Source organism: Benincasa hispida, chromosome 8 (genome assembly GCF_009727055.1).
Source record: "Benincasa hispida cultivar B227 chromosome 8, ASM972705v1, whole genome shotgun sequence".
In the NCBI taxonomy this organism is placed as follows: Eukaryota; Viridiplantae; Streptophyta; class Magnoliopsida; order Cucurbitales; family Cucurbitaceae; genus Benincasa; species Benincasa hispida.
Window position 1 is genome coordinate 42929841 of NC_052356.1, and position 18341 is coordinate 42948181.

The 18341-nt window shown below is 31.0% G+C and overlaps 1 protein-coding gene across 1 annotated transcript; it reads left to right on the forward strand.

The window, feature by feature from the left end:
• Nucleotides 1-3377: 3377 nt before the first annotated feature.
• On the forward strand, nt 3378-9214 carry LOC120083174 (WD repeat-containing protein 74). Its single transcript, XM_039038794.1, is given in 13 exon segments — nt 3378-3538; nt 3630-3745; nt 4102-4131; nt 4227-4363; nt 4740-4919; nt 4998-5061; nt 5159-5266; nt 5626-5779; nt 6700-6789; nt 7369-7424; nt 8267-8324; nt 8434-8586; nt 8589-9214. Coding segments are annotated over 13 exon segments (1299 nt in total). The 5' UTR covers nt 3378-3456; the 3' UTR covers nt 8660-9214.
• The last annotated feature ends 9127 nt before the right edge of the window (nt 9215-18341 follow it).

The following is an 18341-nucleotide window of genomic DNA, read 5'->3' on the forward strand; positions in this document are numbered from 1 at the left end:
AATTAATTGATTAAGAAATTTTTATAGAGAGGTGGACGCATATAAATATGTGTTGTTTATATTTATTAATTAACTATGTATATATAGTAAATTTGATTTAATATATGTGGTTATTAAATTGTTGTGCTAATTAATTAAATAAGGGTTACTTAATTAATTTAGCACATATATATTCTTCCTTATGGCCCTTTTTAGGGCAAGAATTCATTTGGTGACTAAACCTAGCCACCAAAAAGAAAAACCTCTCTTCATGCTCTCAAAGATTGTTCTCTACCTCTTCCTCTTTTAATTGTTGGATACCACATATCCAATTATTGGAATTCCTAAGAGAATAACAAGGTTATTCTTGTGGTCGTGTTCAAGATAGATTGAGAAGATGTTCGTTTGAAAAGCTAGAGGCATGTGAGTCTACAAAGGTAAGATCGATTCTTTCCCTCTATTTCTCTTTCATTAAAACATGCTAGTATGATGTTTATCCCACTTATGCTCTGTTTAACATGTTTTTGTTTCTCATAAAATGTAAAAATAGAATGCAAGATGGTCCACATACTTTCGCTCAGGAATCGATTCTCGATAATATTTATATAGATGCATCAAGATTACGCAGTTTCCCTAAGATTTTGAATGATTTTATTAACTTTTTTGTACTTGTATATGGATTCCCCCCCCCCCCCCCCAAAAAAAAAAAAAAAATGTCTCGTATATTTGTTTGTATTGGGGGTGAATGGAAGGGAGATGAGAAATAATATGTAGGAGATTAGTTGAAAGGATTGATTGTCGATGTCGAAATAAGGTATGAGGAGTTTTTACAAGAAATATATAGAATCAGTGGGATAAATTCTGTTGAGTTCGAATTGATTACAAAGTGTTTGTACAATGTTAGGTCGAATGTATCTACCTTTATGATCATTAATCAAGAAGATCATCATTTTTTTCTTAACCGGTCACGATGTATCTCAAGTGACTTTTTTAGTATCGAAGTTACCAGTAATAATCCATAAATCTAAGAGTATGATACCATTAAATCCAGCTCAAATGGCCTAAAATGTTCCATCATTTGCATCAACATTTCCTTTATGGCCTTCAACTCAACCGTAAAGGAGGACTCCATTTCCTCTCTAAGCGTTGTAAGTACCGACTGTACTTACATGTCATCCGTGATCCACTATATGTGGTCCTCATTGGTGGAAGTATCTCGGGTGGTACACACACCTAAGGGCATACTACAAGTGGCTCACTCATAGGTGGTTCATAATCTGTAATATGACCAACCGTTATAGTATCATCACCTGTCGTGAATCCATCAACTCATTCTTGACCCCTATCCTCAACTAGACCACGAACAACATTCTTTGGCGGAAGAGGGGACAGATTTACATACCCATCTGCTGTCGAAAGGTCCATCATAGGATCGAAGTAGGCCTTCTCCTCATCGGTTAGAATGGCGTCATTTATACCAGCCTGGATGTAAACAAGAAGAAAAAAAAAAATTAGAACCATAAACCCTAAACCCTATACTTAAACACTATACCATCTCATAGATCTTAATGAAGTACAAATTACTACTTGAGACCCAAAAACCTATATCTGAATCACCTTTACTCCAGGTGAATGCATGTAACTCCATCGCATGATGCACGGTATTGCATCAGTAGAAACCCTATTCACTACCAATCCGCTAAAGGACGAAACTGTCTTGTATGCTCAAACCTACCAATTAAAAAAACAAACACCACCGATAAGTGCATGATAAAGTCGAAGTACCAATAACAAACATGATTAAATAAAATTAACGAACCTAGAAAGCAAATGGAAATATGTATAAGTTGTATGACTTAGGCGACTTACTATTCATAGGCTTCTTCTTGTACATTGTAACTTTTCTTTTTAGTGCACCTTGTAAGCTACTCAGAGTTTTATAAATATCATGTTGCCTTAGTTATAGTTAAAAAAATCCTCCCACACATCAACTAACCTCAACATGGTTCAGTCCATGTGTTGCCTCTGTTCCATTCCCATCATAGCCAACTCGATGAAATATAATATAGCCATCTTCACCGCATCCGCATCATCTTAAACTCATAAGATCTCGGGGATGATCTCGGGCCACATTCACCTTGATATCGTATACAAAAACTCAATGGTTGTCCACCAATCTTAGGACACATTCAAACGACCTCGAGCCCAGTTCATTGAATCAAAGACTGAATTTAAGCAGGTTTCAATCGAAATAGAATGAAGTATCCAAAAAATCATCACTAACAGATAACATTCACAAAAAAGGGACCAAATATTGAAAGAAAGATAATATCCACCAAGATTTCTCATATATTTCAAATAGATTCTAAAACCCAACCAAATTCTAATTTAAGATGAAACCGTAGACTAAACGAAAGAAATAGTGAAATACCTCTACAATAAGGAAGCTTAAGGATAGAAATAACTATGAAGAAGGAAATTTTCAAAACGAAAGTAGGGATATCCTGAGCAAGGTAAGGAGTTGGAATGGTTTCCGTATATATAAAGGGATGAATGATTTTTTAAAGCATTGGTACTTTCTTCTTGGTAATTTGAATTCATAATATTTCAAATCCAATCTCGGGTCCGATCTCACATGAGAAGGCCCGAGAAAATTCATTCTAACGAGTATTCTGAAAGCGTACTATTTTTGAAATGTGAAAAGTAGAAGGGTTAGTTTGGACAATATTCCAAAAATAAACCCTACAACTTTTCCGACTCCATTTCCCAGCCACATGCCTCTCTCTCACAGTCTCACTCCACTCTATTCTCTTCAGTATTCGGTTCATAGCCCAACGCCCCGTTGCCCATGTCCGCTACTCATTGCCATGCCTGCCACCCGACGTCTTGTCCTTCTCGATTCACCGACAGGTTGCGATTCCACCAGCCGCCCGTCTCTCTCCTCTTTTAGTTTCAGTTGCTTCTCTCCTCTATCTCATCTTCTTCAAGGTATTCATTTTGACATTGTCTATATTTTTGGGTTATAAGTTTGTGTAAATTTGCAAGCAAATGTAGGGAACACACATTATTACTATTAATATTCAATTTCGTTTGTTTGCGTGAGTTGAAATTCTTTATTGAATCAAACTCATATGAATATTGGTTTCATGGAGGCTACATGAATTTGCTTTTAAAGAGAGATGATTTTATTCTTCAATTTGGCTCCGACTATATGTTCTTCGAATCAATAACCTAAATATGAGCAATATTAGTTTGAGTTTGTTGGTGTCTAGTTTTATTGCTTTTGAATTTCAAGTTTATAAGCACGTTGGTGTCTTTCCATATCAATCCGAAAAATCAAATAAACCGGTCGATCATAATCGGACTAACCGAACCGAACCAGTTCTCAAATTTCTTTCTCCGGTAGGGTTTATCAGTCCAACGATTGTGTTGTGTGAGCTGCCTCTCAATTGTGTACGCTCAACTGGTCTGCAAAACATGCCTCGTACGACGACGGTTGATTGCCGCGGCTGTCCTCCGCTTCGTGCCCTAACGTTCGATGTTCTTGGTCTCGTCAAAGGTAATGATGACAATCTACACTCTCCAATTTACTCTGTCACGATTTCCTCTGAATTTCTTCTAAATATGTTTGTTCCGCCGCCACTGCACAGTCATTGAAGCTCGGGGCAAGGAAGGAGAGATTCCGAAAGTCGTTGACAGATGGGGCGAACCTGATTTCTCCAAATCGGTGCTTGCAGCTTCTCTTATTGATCGTAAATTCGATCCTGTAGGTTTCTTTCTTGCCTCTTTTCAAATCGTTCATTATTATCATACCCACTTGTAGAAAGATTTTATGTGGTTGTCTATCTAACTGTTAAAAATTTTGTGTCATTGTTATGGATTCATAGTCATTGGAAGTTCTTCTTTCTCATTATTTGGGTTATCCATCTAGGCTGTGAGTGTTGCTTTGTTTTTCTGGCCTTACAATTTCTTCTCTTTTGATATGTTTTATTCTTCATTCATTAGTGGGGTTTTTACTTAAATCGACCTCCACTGGGTTGATGTCTGCCCATTGGCAGATTTTATATTTCACTTCGTCATTCTTAGTGCACCAAATCACTTCCATTTCTTTTTTAATTGCAGTTATTAGCTGTTGCTCGAAAAAATGGTCTGGTAAGTTATATCTAGTAGTGTGAATCATGCTCGAATTTCTTTAATTTTAAATATATTAATGCACTCCTTGGTTAATCATGTTTTTTCTGCCGCAGATTGAAGTTCTTAATCCTTTGAATGGTGATCTTCATGTTGTAATTTCGGACAATACCGATACTTCCCCTCCACCAAAAGATGAAGCTATTGTTGGAATGCATTTATTTTCAAAAGATGAATTGGAAGTGGAATCTAGGTTATGTATCACTTTATAATTTATGAGCTTATTATATGATGAATTGGAAGTGGAGTCTAGGTTATGTATCACTTTATAATTTATGAGCTTATTATATTATAAAATTGGGCCTCCATTTATGTCCTATTCTTTATCTTTTTTCCTTTCCAATTGGAAAGATTTCTTGTAATCACCTTTAGGTATTGGTTTTTTCCCTATTTCATTTGATCGATGAAATGTTTCTTTATCCAATATATATATATATATATATTAATATTAATATTAATAATTTGATAGAAGTGCAAAAGGTATAATCCTTTTGTTACCAGTGAAATATTAAATTTTCTCTTAAACCATATATGCTGAAATTCCTCATAGTTACATTATTTATTTTTAGGCATTGCACCTTGCTTTCATGTACAACAAAAGGAAATGCGAGCATGAGATCATTTGAATTTTCTAGTTCATCTTCAAAAGACACCTCTACCAATCTTGTAAGATCGTGGAAAGTATGTGGTTCGGGTGATGTTATGTGCTCCAAAGTTGATGGAAGTGAAACCCATGCATTGTTTGGAGGGTGAGTTGAGATCATGTTTGAATTTTGACTGTTATCTTTATGCTGGCATTAACTACCTTTACGTTTTTGTATGCACAGGAAGGGTGTTGAAGTTAATATGTGGAATCTAGAACAGTGCACTAAGATTTGGACAGCAAAAGCAGTATGCTTCTTAGTTCTCCTTTGCATGTTTGTATAAAGCAGCCAAGTCTAGCGAATGTTTTTTGATATACTTTTGTAACATCTTGATTTTTATTCAGCCGAAGAAGAACAGCCTTGGTATTTTCACACCAACTTGGTTCACATCAGCAACATTTCTTAGTAAAGATGATCACCGTAAGTTTGCAGCTGGTACCAACAGCCATCAGGTAATTCATATCAGTTTCTCATGGTAACACAAGTTACAAAATTGGAAATATATGAGAGTGGAGAATTACAGGGAGTTATAGAGACAATTTCAGGGGAATGGGAAGAAGTTACAATTAATTTATTGATTTCTATTCAAATATAATTAACGCTTTATTTAGAGCCGGTAAGCGAATTATTGATGATTATAGGCTAAATCATTACAACTCTGATACAATGTATCTATATGACCTCTTTATTCTTATTTTTTATTTGTATATCCATTATGATCTAAGTATAAACAACTTATTTTGATGTATGAACCCGGGAGGGGCATCTTCTTTTTCACTCTATAATTGGAATTTGTGACTAACCGTTTCAGGTTCGACTGTATGACATTTCTGCTCAGAAGAGACCTGTCATCTCATTTGATTTTCGAGAGACTCCTATTAAATCCTTGGCAGAAGATGTAGATGGTAACACAATATTCGTGGGGAATGCATCTGGTGATCTTGCATCTTTTGATATTCGCAATGGTAAAATTTGTTATGTGCTAGAGATAGTGATCTGTTCTATTTAAGAATCCAGGTGTTCTATATCTTTCCCTCAGTACTCTCGTTTCAGATAGTTTAATTATTGACTTTTGTGGGTTCCTCATATTTTTCATTTAGAGAAGATTGGTTGTTTTAGTTGTTGGTTCATAATTGATGAATGCTACCGCAATGGTTTATTTAAAGGTCCTCATTTCACTGTATATTATATAGCATATTTGACGTGTAGGTGATACCGTCATGGTGTCTTGAATATTTTTGCTGCAGATGCCTAAAGAGATGAGGTTGTATAGTATAGGAAGTGTGGGCATGCTGCCTTCTACTTTCACTCAATGTTTGGTCCTTGTTCTGTTTTGAGCTTCTCTATGCTGGGATTGACTCTATGATTTTTTACCATATCACTGTTGCATGGTCACTTCAATACCTTGAGTTACTTTTGAAACGTCACCTTTTTACCCTGTTGCTTTATAATGATGAGGTAATAAAAAGAGGCAGATAGAGGACAATTTTCTTGAGCATTTTTTTTTTTTTTTTTTACAGATTTTGCTTCTACATTCTACCAAACAGAGAGCTGCAGTCTTGACCTACATCCGTCTTTTTTTCCTTTTTCGTTTTTAGAATTATTTCCACCTATCATCTTTAGAAAGGAAAAAACAAATAGTTTTTTTTGATAGACTTGCAATTCCCAGTACTATTCGAATTTTTTTGCCTTTAGTCTAAAATCCATTTTCTTCTTGATGTCTCTTGGGAAATGGCATCTATTTGATTGCTCCCTGATAGTCATGAGTTGTTATAGATAATGTTGTACTGTTACCTCTATGATAGTTGTAAATAGCAGTTGACTGAAGTTTTCATTAACGGAGTAAATTTATGTCCATTTTTTTTTTCTGACTTGTTTCTCCCAGGAAAGTTATTGGGTTGCTTCTTGGGGAAATGTTCTGGCAGCATAAGATCCATCGCCAGGCACCCGGAATTCCCCGTCATAGCATCATGTGGTGGGATTTATTTTCCAATATGACAATTATTTATCATTTATCTATTTGCTTTTGCTGCTACACATGAAAATCTTGTACCTTTACGGGGACTTTGTTTCTGTTTTTACATGCTTTGAAATGTCCATGAAAGAAATTCTCTCAGTGTAATGGGCCATACTCTTTTATGCTAAAAAAACTGATGTCTTTATTACGTAATTTAAGTGGGCTGGTTAGGAAGAAACAGAAGAAAACATATTAACTTCAAGCTTATCTATAGCCGTCTGCGAATCATGGTCTAAATAGAATTATAAATATATATTTACTTTAAAGTTTCAATTCATTAAGTTGTCTTGAATCCAGTGGATGATGTGCAGCTGGATTAGAGCAACAGGGGCATGATACGGTCATCATAACTTTCCTGTCATCATTTCCTTCTATATATCCTGTATCTTTACCGCACTCAGTATAAGTTGTGTGTGTTTTCTGCTATAGCTAGACTGATTTAAACTGCGCTATACAAAATCTGAGAGACCAGAATATTACATGTCCTTTTCTTCAATGTGGAATCTACTTATGTGTGATGTTGAAATCTTTTTCCAGGACTTGATAGTTACGTGCGCTTCTGGGATATAAAGACAAGGCAACTTCTGTCTGCGGTAAGTTTTTACAATTCTAGTAAAAATAGGTTGTTTTAGATGCATAAAAAAGAACGATGTTCAAGAAAGTTTTTTCAGATAGTACCAAACATTTCATAAAAAAGATAATGGCAGTCAATCTTATGGACTAATTTGCTCCATTAATGTGATTGTATTTAATCCTCAGATCTATTGTAAACTTGACAGTTAAGACATAAGGGTTGATGTTTAAAACTATAGTTTAGATTTGTATCTTGCCCGCTGGTTAGCAGTTTTGATTTGCATCCTGCCAGTTGTTCATCAAACACGTCTGTGGTTCCATTGCATTTGTTTTCTTCAGAAGGGAAGAGTAACGAATGGAATGCTTGTATGAGTACAAAGTTCCAAGTATGATTGCATATCCATGTCTTGTTTGTGAAAAAAAAAATGTAGTGAATCCAATGCATTAAAGTGGCTTTATGATGTAGCCTACTGGATAGTAATCTTACTAAACTGAAACCGAGTATATAGCACTGTATTCACGTCATTCAGCTGGTAGTTGTGTAAATATATTGCTATCTTGTTGAATCTCGACCTATAAATCTCTCAACGTTGCTTCCTTAAAATTCTTAAGGAGGTGTTAGGGTAAGGAGTGGAATAGTAAGGAGGAAGGAGTTGATAAGATATAAAATTGCTGTTTTTTAGTAGTAGGACCCATCAACTCCTTGGGTCAAACAAGGAGTGGTCACAAACAGGATGACTCTTTGGGCACACCCTTACAATTTATTTAGAAGTATAAAAAGGTAAAGGAAAAGATAGCATTGGAAGCATTAATGTTAGGTAGGACAATATAACCATATTCATATTTGTTCATTTGTGTGCAGGTATTCCTAAAACAGCATCTTACTGGTGTTGTCTTTGATTCTCATTTTGTTGAAGAAGGTTAGATTTGCTGATCCACACAACCCCCACCCCCCCAAAAAAAAAATGTACCATCAAATTAATGTTTGCTATCAAAATCATCCAATCTCATTCATATTTATCCGAGCAGATGTAACACAGATTGCAGTAGAGTCAATCCAACAAGAAACAGAGGTAGCTCAAACTATCAATGAGGAACACGTGCCTCGGAAAAGAAAAAAGGCATCTAAAGAAGACAGTGAAGGTGGAAAGAGAAAAGGTAGCAAGACGGCCGACAAAGAAAATAAAAAAAGCAGAATGAAGTCACATGGCGAAACAGAAAGAAAGCAGAGGTAGTAGGAGTTATGTTCAAATGAAGGAAGATGGTTAGAATCTGATATTCTTGGTTCTTGAGAAAACAGATGGGTATTCTTCTTCTGAATCTATTCAGTTAGCAGATGGTGTTGGAAGGGTACAAGAAAAAAGTTGTTTATCTCACCAATGCATTAAATTTTGACCCAAATCCTGAGTGGTGGATATGCAGGCTCCATCATTTTTGGTTTTTTGTCATGCGAAGCGAAGTATGAATGATTCCATTGGAAGCAGTTCAAGCATGTACTACTACTTGAGAGGTTCCCATGTAAAATGCTGTTTTGTTTTTACCATATTACTTGTTAGAAGTATTTGAGTAGAATACGTATAATGTTTTAGATTATCCCCTTCATTTCTGGACCTAGGTACTGGAAAGTTGGGGCAACTTAACTTATGAGCTCATCAATTTTCGAGGACAGGTCAGCAAGTCCTTGAAATATTAACTATCATTTTTTATATAGTATAAAATATAACACCCATTTGTATTTGTGAGTTCAATTAATAGACATTAGTATCTTTTTGCACCTATTGTATATAATTTCACAATATATGACCCAAAATCAATTCGACTTTGATGTTAATGGTTTGACTGAGTGTGCATATGATGATAAAACTATTCGATTTTTTCCTTTATAAATATTTGTGCTTTTTTTTTTCTTCCCGATTACAATACTCACAATGTCGACAACGTTGGTGTTGTGTATTGACATCAATTTAATCTTATTTGGTATCTGAGCAGATCAAAGAGACTCCCCACTTTACCAAACAATCAGATGAAGAATTAGACCCAGGTAACGAACTAATAAAATGTTTGGGAAAATACCTCAGTTTTCAAGAATATATGAAATTGGTCCCTCATGTTTCAAATCGGCCACTCATTTTGAAAAAAGGTCATTCAATTAATAAATTTATTAAATTTAAAAATGAGCTTGATTAAATATATGATGTGGTCAGATGATTTGAAAAATTAATTTTTCAACTCACTCCTCTCTCTCCTATTTCTATGAAGAAGATGATGAAATATTATTTTTCCTTACAAAAAACGGTGAAAATATTTCTGTCTAAGCCTGTACACAATGTATAAATCTAAACAATAGAAACCAAAGGCAAAGACCAACAAGAAAAAAAAGTGTCTGTCTTTTATTTTTTGCTCCTTTAATTTATCTTCTATTTCTTCTATTCATTTCTCTTGTTATACAACTAGGGACGTTTGCGCAGGTTTGAAATCTTAAACTTGGAAATGTTAAGCCTGAGAAATTGGACTGTAAATTTTGGAAGTCTTAACTTGAAAATGAAGTACAAATTTATAAATATTTAGTTTGGTGAAATATTTTTTTATATTTAATCACCGGTTAGATTTTATATTAGTTTAAATTTGTCATCTTAATTATTTTAATATAGTTAAGTTTAAAATAAACTAAAAAATTTAGAAGAATATTTTTTTAAAAAAAATTGAAATAGAGATTTTGACTAAAATTATAATTTTATTTAATCTATTATTTTAATAATTTGATATTTTAAACTTCCTAGATTTTGAAATAAAATTTCATAGATTTTTGTCCGTTTAACTAATTTGAAAATGATCAATTTTTATCTATCATAATACGATGGCTTAAAATTGAAATAAATTAGTATTTTGATATTAAATTAAATGATTGAAAAACTATACTTTTTTTCCTTATCAAACTATACCTGAGAAATAAAAAATCATAAATTTTAAGTTTTAGTTTTTATTTGGTCGCTAAGTTATTTTAAACCTTTTAAATCTTTACGCTTAGATAATGATTCTAAGTCTTCGAGCTAGTTAAATTGACAAAGAAAAATGTTATTATATTAAATTAGAGCTTTCAAACATGTATAGTTCTATACATATAACGTAAATAAATATAACTATACAATTGCAGTTTATTGGCGTGTTTTGAATGACTTAAAAAAAAAATCTTTCAACAATTCATTTTTAATTAAACACTTTTGATAAAAACTCATTAAAATACAAAAACATACATGTATTGCAATTACATGTTTTTATTAATGTTTTTCAAGGTTGGTTAGTGGCAATCGGAGGGTGGCCAACGGAGTTGGTGGTCAGAATTTTGCCAGTGTGGGGGGAAGGGGGTTGCTAGAGGTTGGTCGATGATGGTCTGAGTTAGTCAGTGGCGACTGGAGGTTGGCCGACGATGGTCACCAAGGTGGCGGCCAGAGTTGGCCAATGACGGTCGCAAAAGGTGACGACTGGAGTTGGCTATGATCGTCGGAGGTGGCAACCGGGGTTGGTCATCATCGGTGGTCACTGAAGACGGTGTCCATATTAAATTAGAAGGAAAAAATAAAAGGTAACCCATGAGTTTGAATAGTAAACACTATTTAAACCCATGGGAAAAGATGTAAGAAGCCAAAACTTCTTAAATCCATGCCCAAAGAAGGGTTAGGCTTAGGATGCCTAACTCATCCAATTCTAACCCTTGAAACAAACACCCCTATATCTTTCACTCAAGTAGTTGTTTAAGTGTAAGAGCAAAGAGGATGAGTTTTTTATTTCTTAGCCAGAAGTTACCGTTGGGGAGAGCAAAGAAGAGAGAGGAGTGAGCAAATTTCATCTTCTTCTCCATAGAAAAATGAGAGATAAAGAGAGAAGATGGAGATGAAGGAGAGAGGATAAGAGAGGAAAGAGAAGTGAGAAAGATTAATTTTTTTTTTCAAAGCATTTTATCACATCATATATTTAATTAATTTTATGTTTAAATTTAATAGATTTATTAGTTGAGTCATCTTTAAATTTATTCTTAAAAAATTGGTGACTAAAATAATTAAAACATTAAGAACCAATTGCACTTATTCTTGAAAACTTAGAGACCAAAAATTACTTTTCCCTACCAAATTTATAGGCACTCATTAGTGAACATACCATTTTGAGTAAAGTGCCACATCTATTGATTCAATCTCACAATTCTCAAATAGAATAGAACAAATGCATCTCACATCCTCCTCCCAAAAACAAGCTTCTCAAAATAGGAATATCCCACTGCCCAAACTATATAGAAAAGTATTTAGTAATGATTAATTAATAGTATATTAATTATGTTATATTTTTATTATTCATCTCTCCATATAGAATTCGATATTAAAATATTATATTAGATAGATAAATTCTGCAGATAATAATATCTGAAGACTTAAAAAGTGAAAAATATGAAAACAAATTTTGATGGTGGATATTAAAACAAATATGATTTATTGAAAATGCCTCCAATGATCTAAATTATATAATAGGTGGGAAAATGAAAATGATAAAAATCTTGCCTTTATTACTATGTTTTTTTAGAAAAAAATTTGTTTTCTTAGAAAAATAATAACTCCAACTCACAACATTATCATCATTATTTGCAATGGAATAAAGGCAATAAAGTTAAAAAGCAAACTGTTGTCACAAAGAAAACATTGTTGACAACTGAGATAAAGTTGTGTATTGTCATTAGATAAACTTTTTAATGCAATTTATTACAACCACATAATTTGAAGGGCCTTATTTTCACATATATTTGAGAGATTGGACTTGAATTTGACATTTGATCTAACAAATTTCTTCCAAAGGTTTAATGCTATTGATTGAAATAACATGATTACAACAAATTCTTAAAACCTACATTCCAAACTCAACTATAATTTTTATCCATTTCAAATCTACAAACCTAATTCACATACCCAAAAATAGGCTTTTAATTTTTTAATATTTATTTTAGTATAATATAAATATATTTATGCACATCTATATTTTTCTTTTTTCTTTTTCTTTTTTTTTATAATGTATGGGTTGGAGAAATTAATTTTCTGATATCGAAGTCGATATTACAAGTTTTATGTCAATTGAGCTATAGTCATGTTAGTATACGGGCCGATTTGGAATGACCAAAAAAAATATTTTTTTATTTAAATTTTTTTTTGATAAATATTGTTTAAAACACAGTTTGAAAGTATTTCAAAAGTTAATTGGAGTCGTTTCTAAACACTTCATTTTTTTTTCATCAAGATAAATTATTTTCAAAATTAAACACTTGAAAAGTTAAATCAAATACACCTTAAATCGCATATCAAATTAGTTTTTATAAAACTTTTGAACATTTGGTGTTTGAATGTACCAAATGGTTTTTAATATCTCAAAATTGTCAAAGTTATCCTTTAGGTTAAGAACTCTCAATTAAGTTAAAATTTATTGATAAAAGAAATTGATTATTATTAGATTGTTTTTACTAATAAATCCATACCACATGGAAATGTATCATGTATGTCACTTAGATATTACTTAAATGAGAAAATTCATCTACGTATTATCAAAATTTGACTTATTGATCGAAAAAATCTATTGGGATATTTAGGAACATGGTCATGCGTATATATATTGAATGACACATAAACTTTTGTAAATAAATTTTAACAAATTATTTTGGGAATTGACATGATGGAAAATGGTAGGATGTGTTGAAAATTGGTAGTAGTTTAGGGTTTATTTATTTAGTAGATAATCTAGATTCTATTTTGTGTTTTAAGATTCATTGAGTTCAACAAATATGTGTGGCAGATCACCCGTATTCAATTTCTGAAAACTGTTTTCAGACTCTCTAATCCAAACAGTGAAAATTCTGAAAACAATACTTTTATATTTTCTTTGTATTCAGATTTTGAATTTTTTAATTTTAAAGTGCAGAATCATATTAAGTGAAGATAAAATTACTTAGAACTACAATATGTCATGTTATAAACCAAATTTAATTATTTTTTGAAAAGTAAAATATGTATTATATAATATTATAAAATAATAATTATACATTTTTTTTAACATAAGACATGTTCTTAAATAAATTAATAATAGTTTGTTGTCAACTTATATTTAGTGAGTAATTACAACAAGTTTTATCATTTACAAAAATATAATATCAACCACATTTTAAACAATTATTTAAATTCCAATTCAAATTTTGAATGTGCTACTAAACACATATCTAAAAGTATGAAATACAACTCTATTTTCATTAAATTATTTGTTTTCAAATTTCCTATAAAACATGCTCTTAATTTTTTCTAGTGACAATGTCTAAATATGATTATTGATAGACATTTATTATTTATTTATATTTATCAATCTATTCATGACAACTTTCTACCAATAATTTACATCTATTAGTTTATAATCATTTATTATAAGTGATATGTGAAGGCAAAACAAAATTATGTAGAGTCTAAATAAGGGGTAAATATCATAATTTTATGGGTAATTGTTTTAAATGGTAAAATTGATGGTAGTATTTTTAAATAACAAAATATCACTATCTATCATTAATAGATATTTTACACATAGACAGTAAAATGTTGCTATATTTAAAAATATTTAAAAATAATTTTCTATATTTAAAAATATCCTTAATTTTATTAAATATTTATTCTATATTTTATGCATAATTTAGTATAGTTAGTCCATGAATTATCTAAAAGCTGAAATAGGTTCAGCATATTGTTCAACTTCAAAGATTGGCCAACATGAGCACAATCTATTTAAAGTTGAAAGTTAAAAACTCCTCACGTCATTTTATTTAAGGAAAAATACCAATTTTCCACCTCTAAAACTTAAAAAGTTGCACCAATTTAAACCATAGATTTTTATAAATATATCATTTAGTTATGTTTGATTTGAATAAACATCGTGCGAGAGGCTTGAAATTTTATCAATTAAACTCTCAAACTTTTATAACAAATCAATTTAGACTCTTCAATAAGTTTTACTTTAAAAAATGTCCATGCATTAATTCTAATCATTCATTTTATTAGTACGGCATTTGAAGAAGTCACATTTAAGAATTTAATGCATCGATGATTTTCAAATGTAATTTTAATAGAGTCTAGATAGATTTATTTATAACAATTTAGAAGTTTAATTTAAACAATTATATGTTTTGTATAATATTTTTCTAATTAGATCTAAAGGAGAGTGTTAATTGACATAGTTACAAAAGTTCATGATTTAAATTGTTATAATATTATATTTATTAGTTCAGTATTAAAACTGATACAACATCTTAGAGTTTTAAGGGTATAAATTGATTTTTTTTTCTTTTTTTAATATATATCTCATATTTGTTTTTCTCGTAATAAATAGAGGGAAAATATCTTTTTGGCCCCAAGATTTTGGGTCAATTTCTATTTGGTCCTTATGTTTTAAAATTATACACATTTAGTCCTTAAGTTTTAAGTTTGGTCCATAAGTTTCAACATGTTACAATTTTTCCATGAGATTTCTACATAAAAAGCCTTAAAAATAGGCTCATATTATGTTAATGTCTTGAACATTTCATATTTTACAATAAAAGACCTATCGGTATCCCTATTTTCACTAATATCAGTGTCTATTTACAATTTAGCCACCACCTACATTATATATAGATATATATATATATATATATTGAGTTATATGTTCTAAAACTCGTAATTTGTAAACTATTTCTATGTACAATAAAGATGTTATTGAGATTGTTTTTCAATATAGTTGTTATTGAACATATAAATTACATTTATAAATTCCTAAATCCAATAAACTAACGAAACCATGGATATAACATGAATACTTAAACTTTATATAAAGACATAAAAAGGATCAAGTTTGAGTACATAGCTAAAATGGTCTATAAGTATATGGATAGGGTTGTATACTTTATCCTGGGGACACTATGAATATGACTCGGTTTGTATATTGATACAAATGATGTGATCCCAAAGTTGTTCATGTGGAGACATGCGAGTAGGGGCATCCTATGCAAAAGACTGGACCACGAAATAGTCACTTTCCTTTATAACAACTGTTTACGGTTAAAACTAACTATTTCAATTTGATGACCTAAGGTAACTTGATCTCAATCCTAAGCTAATTATGAACTCCTATTTATTTGGGATTATCCTTTAATTTGTATGGGTGAGAATGACTCAACATCGTTGCTCAATAAGCCTTCTAATTAAGGGGTAAGACTGAATAGATAGCTGGAGACATAGTATTGCAAGACGGAATTCACTCTTACCCATCTTAGGGTTAGCAGATAAGTTGTTCCCTTAAGTACTAACTCTTGGTCTTGAGCAAAGGGGCTCCACCCCCTTCATGGCTATAAGGGACTCAGATTATTAGTAGGATCATAAACCAATTGTTCATTAGAGGATCAGTGGAGACTTAAGGAGCAAGATGTATTACATGGATAAAACGGTAATTTTGACCTAGCTGTAAATACGAACAACCTATGTAAAATCGACTTATTGATTATGGTTAAATCAAGTGAACATAAATATATCTACAGTGAGGAGAGTGCAACTACTGAGCTATAGTGGAGTGTCTCAGTAGTTAATTAATATTGATTAATTCAATTTAAAGAGTTTAGCCAATTAATCTCAAACCATTGGAGCTCATGATCGGTAGATCCATTAGGTCACTCTACTAGTTCGTAAAATGATTAAACCTTAGAACAGCGTATCGAGTGAATTTGAAATGTTCAAATTTCAATTAGGATTTGGATTACTATATTTGATATAATTAATTTTTAATTATCAAAATAAATGTTACGATTTTAGAGAATTGACAATATTTAAATATGATCTAAATATTTTTTAATCAGGTATTATATGAATTTAATATTTGATATTAAATTAATTTCAAATTAATTGATTAAATGATTTAATTAATTATTTATTCAAATTAGTTTGATTGAATTTTGAACTGATGAAATTCAAAATTATAAAATTATTTTTCTTATTTAATTTATTTTGGAAATTGTTCCAATTTGGATTAGAAATGGATTAGATGGAAAGTGGAATAATCCCACATTTTCCATTTTTTAACACACCTTATCAACTTATCTAAGTGGAAGATTAAGTGGGAAGTTATATTTAAATTTGATATGTATGCTGAAGAACTACAAAATGGTTAATTTGAAATCATTTTCGGATTCATGCATTCAAAATGAAGAAGAAAAAAAACCTGTTGTCAAAATACTCTCAAATATCCTCTAAATTCATCCCAAAATCTCATTCATTTGAGTTCTACTATTCAATTTAAGGCTTAAGAATAGTAGAGAAGATTCTTGTGGTGGTCTACTACAAAGAATGAAGGAAAAATTCGTGAAAATTTGAAGCAATTAGGAGGAATCTACAAAGGTTGTGTTCTTGAAACCCTATTTCTATTTTTTTTTCCTTGAACTTGCATGTTTCTTTACTAAAATTAATATAATTAGAGTGCTTAAGATCTAAATCTCTTCCTCATGTTGAATGTCAACTCTATCAATATATATTATTCTTTCCCCCTCATGCATTTTCTCTCTTCACCATACATATTCTCTCTCCCCATGCATATATTCTCTCCCCTCATGCTTCAAGGCAATTTCTTCTCCCTCCCTCTCTTTTCTCCTTTCGGGAGTGTGAATTACAAGCGGGAGATGGATGACGTGGGGGCAATCTGGCAAAGGGCGAGCACGAAACGGTAATAACAACAATGGCGGACTCGAAGTGGACGAACGACAATGACAGATTCAGAGCAAATAAATGGCGACAGCGGATTCAGAGCAAATGAACGATGACGACGGACTCAGAGCATATGAATGGTGGACCCATTCAACTTTTAGTTTTTTTTTCTTGTTTTTTTATATATATTGTGATATATATGTACTTTTTTTTAGCTTTTGTGGTAAATTTGATATGCGGTATATGTATTCGTTTATTTGATATAAATGAGAGTGTTTTTTTTTAATTTATTTAGATTTCATGTATTATGATATATATATAGAGAGAGAGAGTAAATGAAATTTATGAAGATTTATTTTCATATATTGGTTTATACTGTGATTTATGTAGTCAATCTCTAATTTATAAACGATAGTATATTTCTTATATTGGTTAGAATATCTTCAAATACCTAACAAAATATTCTAAACTATATTTAAAATAACACTGAATCCGTCAAAATGTTGTAAGATATATTTAAAACAACCATTAATCCGTAAAAAAACCAATAAGTTGATATGTGAAAACCAACGTAAATAGAAAATAAGATTTCGTTAAATGCATTTTTTTAAAATTGAAAAATGGAAAGAATTACAATAAATATATTTTCTCTCTACGATTGATAAATGAGGAAAATTATATTAAAATATATTTTTCTCTCTATAATAAATGTAATTTCTCTCCCTATCATTAAAGTAGATTTAGTAATAGGAAAAAAAAAATATATAATTTATATATAAATAAATGAAAAGGGGTATAATTGTCAGAAATTAACCCTAAAAGTCATCTTTGAAAAAAAAAAATCAAATTTTAAGACATTTATGAAATATAGAGTTGTCTTTAGGCTTTAGGTTTTAGGCTTTCGGCTTTCTATGTAGAAATGCCTTTTACCATTGAGATTAAATTTTGTTTTAATTTAGTCTAGATGTTTCAAAATTTACTACTTTAATTTTGATTTTCACTAAATACTTATTTTATGTGTTTAGAGGTAATGCCTATTAGTTAATTTTTTAAAAAATATAATAAATTATGTTCCTATATTTTTGAACGTTACTAAAATTTCATTTCATAATTATTTTAAATTAGTTGATAAATATTAACATCAAATAATGAAATAGAGTATTTAATGAAAAATTAATATTAAAAATATAAATCTTAAAA